Genomic DNA, 12,354 nt, shown 5'->3' with positions numbered 1-12,354 from the left:
CCACTCCTCGGAAGGAAGGTTGGGCAATCTACTTCTGTAGTGATACTGCCTCGGAAAGTTTCAAGGAGGGATCGCTATGAATCAAGTCTGACTCATCGGCACATAACAACAACAAAAACAACATTCAGTAAATAGGTAGAGAGTCTTACCTGGATTCACCTTGTGCAAATATTTACACTCATGCCAAGATGTAGCAAGACTAGGTTAGGGTCATAAGATATAGTCAAATGAATGTATTTGGCAGTGCCTCATCAATTAATATGTGTGATAGTATTCTTCATGAACGCTGAAGAATAAGTAATAGATAGATCTGAGTCAGGAAAACCTAAGTTGAAAAAATATATCTTATGTGTGTTTTTGTTCTACTCATATGTAAACACAATACATCCTAGAAGAATTTTAATGGTAAACCATAGACTTCTCTAGACACTGCCTTTTATAGACGTGATGGCTAGATATTCTTCTAGTTGATTGTTAAATCATGATAAGTAAAGTTGTTGTTATGTGCTGTCTAGTTGGCTCTGACTCATAGTGACCCTGTGCGCAACAGAACGAAACACTTCCCAGTCCTGTGCCAGTGTCAGAATCCTTCCTATACCTGAGCCCATCGTTGCAGCCACTGTGTCAGGCCATCTCAGTGAGAGCTTTCCTCTATTTCCTTGACCTTCCACATGGTAATTAATAGACAATTTATTTATGTGAATAATCTAAAATGTACCTGTTGATATCAAATGGATGTTAGGAAGGTGGGCACATCTACTTTCTGTAATAGCTACCCGTAATTGTAAGGTGGGAGCTCTGGTAGCATAGTGCCTAAGGCATTTGACTGCTAACCAGAAAGCTGGTGGTTCAAACCCACCAGCCACTCCTCGGAAGGAAGGTTGGACAATCTACTTCAGTAGTGATACTGCCTCAGAAACCCAAGGAGGGGTCGCTATGAGTTGGGTTCGACTTGACAGCACGTGACAACAACAATAACAATTGTAAGTTAATTGCTAATATCAGAATCAGTTTAGAAATGTTTTCAATGTATAGATGCCTGCCCTGCCCACCACCCGGCCCCACATTTGGATTCACTCAGAAGGAAGCTTGGGCAATCTGCTTCCATAGTGATACCACCTCAGAAACCCAAGGAGCGGTTGCTATGAGTCGGTTCCGGCTTGACGGCACGTAACAACAACAACAGAGCTGACAAGGGGCTTTGGCGTATATATTCTGATAAATTTTTGCAGATGATCCTGATGTACACCCCCAGTTAACCAGTCAAAATCTAAACCTGTTGCCATAGCAGTCAATTCTGACTGATAAGGACCCTATAGGACAGAGTACAACTTTCCCATAGGGTTTCTAATGCTGTAATCTTTATGGAAGGAGACTGGCGCATCTTTCTTCCATGGAGTGACTGGTGGTTTTGAACTGACAGTCTTTTAGTTTAGACCCAAATAAAGAGTGTAAATGTTCTTTTGAGCAGCAAATTAATTTGTTCAGTAACTAGATACAATGAGCTTAGTATATTTTTAAAATGATTTTTTAAAATGGACTGAATACCTCTTTATGAAATTTATATACATTTTAAAAAGACTACATTCTTTAAAAATAAAAAGCATTTAAAATAGTATGTTAGATACACGATTGAGTGTTTTAAGGTATTTCTAATTAGATTAAATAGTGTAATTGAGCAATTAAGAAAGTAAAAATCTTTACACCTTTTAAGTGCTTTCTTGTAAGTTTCAAGGTTATTTTATTACTGAGAAGGGACCGGATACTATGGTTCAATCCAGAAAAATAGGACTGTTATAGAAGATTTTTAAGGATTTGAAATGAGATGATGTCTCAGTGCTCAAGCAAAAGTGTGTAACGTAGGCATTTTCCCCTAAGAGTCAAAACTCATTTCCTTCCTGAAGAAATGTGAAAGGGTGGATTTCACTTAACTTCATGGTCAATTTAAAATAATGAAATGCCTTTCAGAACCTGATTGACTGGTACAAAATCAGTTTGTGGTTTCAGTTCAGCTGCATAATGTAATTGGGAGAAAAGATTTACAAAGGAATCTTTATTTCCAAATGCTCAGGTTCTAGGTTAGAGTCTGACCATTTGCTGGTATTTTGCATTAAAGCTATGTTGACATTATATTCACTTTCAAAGAAAAAAATTAAAGGTTATTGCCCAAGTGATAGAGGACAGTGATATTCTTAGATTTAAGTCCCATTTCCTATTAGTGTTTAGACAATAGCCAACTTGCAGCTCATCCTACATATTACTCAAGGACATCATAAAGAACATGGAGCATATTTTAGTATTCTATGGATCATTTTCTTATGGAAACTGAGTCAGAATACTGTCATGCAGCATTTCCAAAGCCCTTAAACACTGCAGAAGATCACTTTGTGATTAATCTTCCTATGAAATTTAAAACAAGCATTGTAGTACAGTTCAAAAATTGCGATTTCCTGGGGAAAAAAAACTTACTATCAAGAATACCATTATCAAAGTTAATGAAGTACATGACAATTGTCTTATCAGAAGAATGTTTTCCTTTTAAGTCAAATACATATTGTTATTCTTTACAATTCTATGTTTGTTATTGAAGACTGATTGTTATTCCTATTTAAAGAATGTTTTCCTTTTAAGTCAAATACATATTGTTATTCTTTACAATTCTATGTTATTGAAGACTGATTGTTATTCCTATTTAAAGACATTATTAGAGTATTAATTTTTTCTCATTTATAATAGTTCAAGAGACCAGAAAATGAGTAAAATTACAGGCTGATTCTTACTGTTTGTATTCAGTATAATTTTTATTAACCATATTTATTGCAAAGGTACTTTTGAATATTCATATGCTCTCCTTCTTTTTATGCATCAGTTGCTTCTCAGTTCTGATGTAAATGGTAATATGGCAGTAACAGTGCCGAATACTTTTATCCAGAGAAGTACTGAAGTAAATTCCTGGACTGTGGGGTTCTTTTTCATCTTGGTTTTGTAGTATCTACTGATTTAGCATCACACTGAACCCATAATAGGAATGCCAAGGTTGAATGACAAATATATAAGTTACTGTTCTTTATTTGAATGTACACAGCTTTCTCTGAGGTCTTTTTTTTTTTTTTTACTATGGCAAATAATTTCAGTATTAAAAATTCAAAAAATCTAATGATATGGGCTATTAGAAACTCTGAACTTCAGGAGAAAATTTGCATTTGTGTCCTTGACTTATCTGATATAATCCATTAAAAGTATTAGTGTACAGGGGAAGGGAGAGGGAAAAATCATTGCTTGGGAGACACTGAGCTTCTGCTAAGGGTGATGGAAAAATTTGGAAATGGATAATGTCAATGGTTGAACTCTATTATGTAAATATGATTAGTGTCACTGCATTGTACATGTGAAGAATGTTGAAGTGACAACTATTTTGTTACACATGAATATAGCATAATTTTTAAACAAAGTATATGAGAAAATATAAAGAAGGCTTCACACTACTACCAACAATAGGTTTGAGTGTAAAAGTTTTCTCAGAATAAGATCCTACAGAAAACTTGAAACTTCCAACAGTAGATTTATGATAGGACTAGGTTTAAAATGGCAATACAGATGAATTCTGTACAATGAAGATCTTTGTATGAATGTATATAATTGACCAGATTATCATTCATTATTTTCTTCTATAGGTTTGGTGTCTGGGTAATGAAACTCGGTACCATATAAACAAGTCCGTGGATGGTTCCACCTTTTCTGTGGTCATTCCATCTCTGGTTCCAGGGATTCGATACAGTGTGGAAGTTGCAGCCAGCACAGGGGCTGGGCCTGGGGTGAAGAGTGAGCCACAGTTCATCCAGTTAGGTGAGTGTCAGTGAAGATCCTGTTTGACAGCTTGCTGTACCTTACCCATGACCCGCTTTTCTTTTTTTGTACATAACCCGCCATTGTTTCCAGCTGGAATGTGGCATGAGCAGTACACCAATGATGGTGTTAGCTTTATAACAACAAGAAACAAATCATAACTACAACTTATCGATACACACATTTTAGAGAATGTTTCAAGTAAAAGACTGTCAGTAGTCAGTGTCAACCTAATCCTGTTCTGTTGGATTTTTTCCTGTAGTATTTATTCAACAATTACTATTTCTTGAGTACCAAAGATACATCACTGAAAAAGAAAGATGCAGTCTTCAACCTCATAGAACTTAGTTGTTTGATTTTTTTTTAAACCTTCCATGTAAAATTTCGGTTATTGGAAGTTTATAGCAATATGACATGCAATTTATAGTATCATGTCATACCTCTATAAAATTGTAACTGATTTTAATAACAAAAGGTAGACTGAGATATCAAAGAGCACTGAAATATGGTATATGCTAATCATTTGGAAAGTTAAATATTATTTGTGCTTTAAAACTGCTTGCACAAACCCAAACTCACTGCTGTCGAGTAAGTTCCGACTCATAGGGAGCCCTCCTTGGTTTTCTGAGGTGGTATCTCTATGGAAGTAGATTGTCCAGTCTTCCACTGCTTAGATGAATGAGATGAATTAAAAAAAAAAAAAAAAGCAATAAGGAAACCTTCATTACCACAATTCACTATGGGCAATGTAACATGAACAATAAAATACAAATTCTTCAGTGATTATTTGTAAAATCCAAACAAGAGACAATAGCAAAATGCTATTTTAGCTGAAAAATTGGGGGGGGGGGAGTCAGATATTAAAAAATAGGCAACATTTAAAATATGAAAGAATTAAGAAAGATGTTGAGAATTTCTTCTGTTCTGCCATGGTTGTGTCTTCGTGTTTCAAGTCAGAAGTTAAGCATTAGTAACAATTTGTTTCAATTGGTAAATTTTGGAGAAGAACCAGATGTATGAATCTTTATACTTCACAATAATTAAATAGTATTTTTTCCACATGTTGAAAATCTTGATGGCACATCCTAGAAATTGTTGGAAAACAAAAGTAAGAAACATTTGGCTTGTGGGTAAATTTTGTTACTGTACATAAAGAACTTTATATTCCTATGGAAAACCAATATTGAAGTTCTATTGTTAAGACAAAGATTTTTTTCTCTAAAACACACACTTGCAAAATTTCTGTGGCTTAACCTGATAAAAATCTAGTTGAAATCCAGTGGTTGTGGGGCAGGACCCGTGGCATATAGACATTGAGAGTCAACATAGGGCTTCTGAGGTTCACCCTGGGCCAACAGAAAAGAGGAGAGGAAACTAGATGGTGTGTGGGAAGGTTTAATGGTGCAGGTCTGGAAACTGCACATCACTTCTGCCCAGAACTCAATCATGTGATTCCTTATAGATGAATGAGGATACTACACAATGAGGCTGACAGTTAGGGATCTGTCTTCTGCCCTTCACTCTGTGCTATGAGAGGTCCATTCAGACCTTTAGTGGAAAGCCGTGGACCAGAATTTCAATTTTGGATTATCTTTCATATTTAAATTTTAAAATGTGATTACATACATAATTTTAAAGGAAAAAAATTGCTCCATGATATATTTATGGATCAGAAACAAATATATTTATTGCAAAAATTCAAACTATATACAAAGCTATGGCAAATAAGTTGCTTAATGCATCACTTGCAATGTTATATTAAATATGGAGGGAGGGAAATAGGCTCTATATTGGGGAAATAGGTGGTCTCTTTCTTATATGAAATGTCAGTATTAATTTATTAAAATTGAAATTTTAAGATAAATTGTTTGATGTCATCCACCTATTTCTATGATACATGATTTTTAGTCCTAATTTTTGGAACATGGCTTGGAAAAGGACCATCTATAATTTTATTTATTTAAAATTTAAATTATGGGATTTGAGGGTCAAAGTGGCTTTCTTTAAATTATAAATGTGTTCCAGCTTTCCGTATCTTAATATAGCCTCAGCTGCAGTGAGACAAAGACTGAGAAGTAGAGTGGCCATTTTAATTCATTAGTCACACTCCACTTTATTCTGTTAAGCCCATCTGTTTGCTTGCATGGAACCTCTCTTGGCTGTCTCCATAAAATCTGAAGCTACCCAACTTAACCTTGCACAAATAGCCATGAAATCTATAAACCTAGCAGATACAAAGGGTGTATTAGGAAAAAAAAAGAATAGGTCTGCTTGGTGAACTTTAAGAGGATGAATGCTTTTAGGATAACCAGAGATAAAAGAGTCTGGAACATGAAATGAAACTTTGAGTCCACAAATGCTGGAAGGCAGGTGACTGCCTGCAAAAAATAGGTTTTTTTAGCCTTGACCCTCTACAGAATGAAATCTGGAATTCTGTTCAAGAAAAAAGCAAATAAACCGCACATACATCCACACGCACATGTGCACAAGAAGTAGCAAGCTATCCATTTTACATAGAAAGTGTTGCTGTTTTCTTTAGGCATATTTAGCCATTGAAAGCTGCTTATTTTTCTTGCCAGTTGTCTTATCAGGATTTAATATCATTTGGCATAGTATTTTTTTTTTTTTTTTAATGGTGGCGTGGTGCTAACTGAAAGATTGGCAGTGCGGATCCACCAGCAGCACCACAGGAGAAAGGTGTGGCAGCCTTGGAAACCCTGTGGGGCAGATCTATTCTGTCTTACAGGGTTGCCAGGAGTTGGAATCCACCTGATGGTAATGGATTTGGGTGTGTTATTGGGGGGGGGGGTAATGAGATTTTTTTTCTTTTAAAGATCTATTATTCATGTGTAATTAGTTACACTAATTATTTCTCTGAAAAAATATATTTTTGAACTGGAGAAAATGCCTTTATTTTAAAACAGGTAATATATTAACAGAATATTTTTACAGCCAAATGGTTTAAAGACTGTAAAAGTACACCAACGTAATGAAATCAGCAAACACCTTATTTCACCAGATGTTGTGAGTGAAGACCCTTCAAACTGCAGACAGCTGTGGGAATCCTGCCCACTGAGCATCTTTAGGCTTGGCAGTGCTCAAAGCCAACAAAATAGGATGTAGGTTTGATGATAGAGCTAAGGCCCCAGTGTTCTACAAGTATTTTGCAGACTTCTCTGTGTGACTTGATGTAATGGTGGGCTCAGAAAATTATTACCTTAGTAGATTTCACACATAAATATAAAACAAGTAAATTTTAATGGGTATATATTTCATAAATTTTTAATTCTTGAATCAAAACAGCTAGCAGAAAACTTAGGCCTTTTTGACTATGCTTAACATCTGGTAATTATTTTACATATTTAATGTTCCTTTCTTATGGCTGTTTTTGGCCATGGTTATTATTTTAAAAGAAAGATTATTCATTTCTTTCAATGCTAACATAATCTTAATTTTTCATTGTATTTAATGATCCAGAATTTTATACACCCTTTGGAGCACAGAATCAAATAATGTGTTTCTAAGACAGTTAAAGGAGCTCTGGTGGCATAGTGCCTAAGGCACTTGACTGCTAACCAGAAGGCTGGTGGTTCAAACCCACCAGCCACTCCTCAGAAGGAAGGTTGGGCAATCTGCTTCCATAGTGATACTGCCTTGGAAACCCAAGGAGAGGTCGTTATGAGTTGGGTCCGACTATGCGGCAGTGATTTTTTTTTAAGACAGTTAATAGTCTGGCAATATGGTCTCTAGGAGGGGGCATACACACACACATACACACACACACACCTATCCATTTTTTCAATATCTACCTTATAGAATAAATAGTATTTTTCTTCCTTCATTTTGTGTACATATTTAAGGGTCATTGTAGAAGTCTATTAAAATTTGTATCTTGCGTGTAAATACTTATTAAAGCTCCTTGCTGTTGACTCCTTTCTGACCCAAGTTGACACTATGTGTGTGTCAGAGTAGAACTGTGTTCTATAGGTTTTTCAGTGACTGACTTTTTTAAGTAGACCACCGGGCCTTTCTTCCAAGGTGTCTCTGAGTGGATTTGAACCTCCAGCCTTTCCATTAGCAGCCAAGTGCATTAACAATTTGCATTACCCAGGAACTCCAAACACTTATTTAAACCAACCCACTGCTGTTCAGTCAATTCTGACTGTTAGCTATCTTATAGAATAAAGTAGAACTACTTCTAAGGTTTCCAAGGCTTCCAAAAGCAGACTGTCAACACCTGTCACCCACAGAATGGCTGATAGCGGGTGCTTAACCACTGAACCACCAAGACTCCTTAAATACTTATTAAAACCAAACTCACTGCCACCAAGTTTATTCTGACTCATAGTGACCCCATTGGGTTTCCAAAGTGGTAAATATTTACAGAAATAGATTGCCCCCTCGTCCTTCCTCAGGGTGGCTGATAGTTTTGAACCGCCAGTCTTCTGGTTAGCAGTCCAATGGCTTAGGCACTGCACCGCCAAAGTCCCTAAATATTTATTACAAAAAAAAAAAAAAAAATCACTGCATGGAGTCAGATCTGACCCATAGCGACCCTTTCTTGGGTTTCCGAGACAGTATCACTGTGGAAGTAGGTTGTCCAAACTTCCTTCCAAGGAGTGCCTGGTGAGTTTGAACTGCCAGCCTTCTGGTTAGCAGTCAAATGCATTAGGCACTGTACCACCAGAGCTCTTTTGTAATATGACATCAAGTTGATTTCGACTAATAGCGACCCCTCCTTGGGTTTCTGAGGCATTCTCACTATGGAAGTAGATTGCCCCATCTTCCTTCCCAGGAGTGGCTGGGGGGTTTGAACCATGAGCCTTTTGGTTAGCAGTCAAATGCCTTAGGCACTACATCACCAGAGCTCCTTAGGTATCTCTTATTTGTTTGTATGCTTGCATTAAAAATATTTCATTTTCTAGTGTAATATTTTTGTATTTATTTCAGCACTATCCCATGAAAGTTAAGCAGTGACCTGTAGAGTTTTCTGGAGTAGAAGCACAAATCATGTGCTATTGCTTTTGCTTTTAAATATAGTCTCATAAATTCACTATGCTATGTTTGTTTTGAATTAAAATAACAACAATGAATATAATTTTGAAATTTTGCTGACAATCTCATGTGCTGTTCTAATTAATGATGCTAGGTATTGAAGAATGAAAAACAGAAATCATTGTCCAAAAATTAACAAAATAATGACAGTGAGTTTTTAGCTTGTAAGTGTGCTCACATTATTACATTAAATTTTAAACTCATATTAATCAGACAATGGCTTTTCAGATTCTCATGGAAACCCCGTGTCACCTGAGGATCAAGTCAGCCTTGCTCAGCAGATTTCAGATGTTGTGAAGCAGCCAGCATTCATAGCAGGTATCGGGGCGGCCTGTTGGATCATCCTCATGGTCTTTAGTATCTGGCTTTATCGGCACCGGAAGAAGAGGAACGGACTTACGAGTACTTATGCGGGTATTAGAAAAGGTACTAGTTTTCTTAGATTGATATGTTGACATAACTCTTCATTTTGAAATGTGAGTCTAAGTTATTATATCGAATAACTTTAATATACGTTTTCTAATGTATTTTTATTTTATAGTAATTTCTACCACATATTAACTCCACTTGAGTAGCAATGCTACAAATAGGGCTTTTCAGTTATAGAGCTAGTTACTTTAAAATAGATTTCAACTATATATATGTGTTTGTGTATGTATTTTCTTGTATATACTTATACACACACACACACACACACATATTTTTTAACCAAGTAGGTCTAGACTTAATTCTTAATGTCATTCCCCTGTTCTTTTTGGAAATTATTTCATTATTTTGTATTCTGGATGTATTCTCCTTGCCACGGGAATTATGAATATTTAAACAATCTCTCACACTTTTGAAGGGAATATTGTTGCCTTTTGTGAAGCAAACGAAAAAATATTGCCATTGATTTATTTATAAAATAGTTGCTTCTTAGTGACTATGGAGTGCATGACTGAGTGGTGTTCAGAGAAAAGAGGTTTAGTATGTGTACATTGTTATACTTAGTGCTGTACAGTTGAATATGTGTTGGCTGCTGATTAGTGATGGTGACTCCATTACACGTGTGCTTGCAGTTTGAACAGAAAGTTTGCCTGGCTGCTGTTATCTACAAAATGTAAGGATAAACTGAATTGCCAAGATTTTTCTCAGTCCCTTTGCCATAAATCCTCAAACTCTATGGATAGGTGATTCACATTTTTGTTCTCTGAGAATATTGTTAACACAACAAAATAACTTTTTTTTCATCCAGATATTTCCATCCACACAGGGCCTCAGATCTGGGCTATAACTAGAGTGACAAAAATCCCTAGCTTTTAGGAGACAGTCCCAGTTTATGCCTGTGGTCCAGCAAAGTTATTTATAGTGCTCTTTTTGCTCTCAAAATTGTCCCGGTTTGGATGATAGATTATACAGTCACCATCATTATAGTACCTGTACCAAAACCCAAAACCAGTTTAATGAAACATTTTTGCTTTGCTACAAAGGAAATTTTGAGAGGATTACCAGTAAAGATGCCCCCATTGCCCCTTTTCAGTTGTGCACTTACTTCCTAAGTGTGCATTCCCTGTGAGTCTTCACCAGGTCAGTTCTCTGATCAATTTGATGGTAACCTCAGAATGTTCACTGCCGGATAAAACTTTTTTCAGAAAAGTTCTATTGAGTATTACTACACATTCATAAAAACAAACTGTAAAAGCACTCTAAATAGGGTACACTCTGTCACGAGGGGTTTTGACAGGAAAGTCAACAGATATTCATCATTTACACTATAAAAATAAATCAATGTGCCTCCTGCCTGTGGCTCAGCAGCAGTCTTTTCATGTGGACACATTTACCTTAGCATTATCATCCTTAAATTAAAAAAAAAAAAATGTTCACCCTATCTAGAGATGACACAGATTGTCAGTATCCCTGCCTGTGAAGTGGAAAACGAGGTCTTGAGGTCTGCAGAGATAGCTGCTACTCATTATGTATACAAAGTAGAACAATGCCAGGCACACGTGTCACCCTAGAAAACCTTGACAATAAGACAACGCAGAGATAGTGTTTGTGAATACTTATGTGTTGTGGAGAGGAGAAGAGGTATGATACTGAGGGTAACTGGGCTTTGAAATCTCATTTGAATGAGGAAAAGTGATTAACATGTACACATGGAGTCTCTTGAATTCTCCAATCAAAGACCTCCATCATCCATCTGATTTTGTAAATAGCCAGTCAGTGGACTCCTGTGTTTCTTATTGTGATGAAGTATTATAGCTGTGTGGTTGTAACAATTTAATGTTTTGCATTGCCTTGAAATCCTAAGATGTGACATGAAACCCTTCTTCTTTTCTGAAATATGCCTTTTCCTTTACTAATGTACTTTAAGCATGCTGGCAAATGCCTATGTGCTCTTTCTGCAAAACCTATTAAACTAATATAATTGTCCTTTCAACTAGCTTGTGTTTAAGCAGAAATCATAGAACATAATTACAAATGTAATTTGATGAACATTTGATTCTGCTTTCCTCACTTTGCCTTGTCAGCACTTTTTCATAATTCTGTTTCTACACAATTAGAAAAAGTGCATCTTGAGATTTTAAAATAAATTTTCTATGCCAAAATCAATGCAGGTAGTTTTAAGAAGAAAGGAAGTGAAATGTTTAATGTTTTAACGAAAGAAATGTAAAAAAGTCTATTGAACTCTGAAACATCAAGCCAGATTGTCACATGGGGGAATAGTGAGCATTTTTTAACATTTCCCCTTACATTTAGCTTTAGATCTGACATCTATGCCCCCACACTCATACAGTCCCATATTCCACTGGCATTTGTAGGTACACAGAGAGTTTATTATATTATTGGAAGCTTTGAGAATTAAGTTGTTCTTTGGTGTGCTAGCTGTGAGAATTTCATTTAGACTGACCACTTTTCATCTCTTTTTCAAATCCTCAAACTGAGGTTAGCATTTAGCTAGGAGAAGTAATGACAAGGACCTTTCAGATTTTCCCTGTGTCCTTGTGATTGCAAATTAATGTTTAGGCACTCCACTCTTGCTTGAATGGCAATAGTAGTTTCACATGTACCTTTAATTTATTTATTTACAAAGACTTGTTACTGTGGCTCTGCATTTGTGAATGTAGCTAAATTATGTTGATTCTATGAAAAGACCCAACTGAAAGAAAGTACAATAGAATTCCTAAGACAGGGACGGATACACTGTCAATGAAGGCCAAAGTATAAATTGGGTACCCAACACTGAGGATTTTGTTTTTGTTCTTTCTAGTGTGCTCAGAGATAATGTGGTTTGGTAAGAAGTGACAGTTGTGCAAGATGCTGCAGTTTCTCTTTTCAACCCCAAAGGCCATCAACCTAATGTCAATTTCTAGAAATTCAGATGTGAAAAAGAAAATATATTTTTGGCAGCTTTTTGATATCCAGTAATGAATCAGTATCCTAGTTTGTTAGCATGAAGGGAGTATATATATA

At 36.0% G+C, this 12,354-nt stretch overlaps 1 protein-coding gene across 1 annotated transcript in view; it reads left to right on the top strand.

The window, feature by feature from the left end:
* ROBO1 (roundabout guidance receptor 1) overlaps positions 1-12,354 on the top strand; it is a 784,554-nt gene that overhangs the window by 628,816 nt on the left and 143,384 nt on the right. The window contains exons 17-18 of the mRNA XM_042783645.1: positions 3,675-3,846; positions 9,130-9,327. Coding sequence (XP_042639579.1) covers positions 3,675-3,846; positions 9,130-9,327 — 370 coding nt within the window. The remainder of the gene's footprint in view (positions 1-3,674; positions 3,847-9,129; positions 9,328-12,354) is intronic.

Source organism: Orycteropus afer, unplaced genomic scaffold, assembly GCF_000298275.1.
Source record: "Orycteropus afer afer isolate SDZICR_OR568_19922 unplaced genomic scaffold, OryAfe1.0 scaffold00022, whole genome shotgun sequence".
NCBI lineage: Eukaryota > Metazoa > Chordata > Mammalia > Tubulidentata > Orycteropodidae > Orycteropus > Orycteropus afer.
The sequence above is the reverse complement of the archived record's forward strand: the minus strand, read 5'-3'. Positions and strand labels throughout refer to the sequence as shown.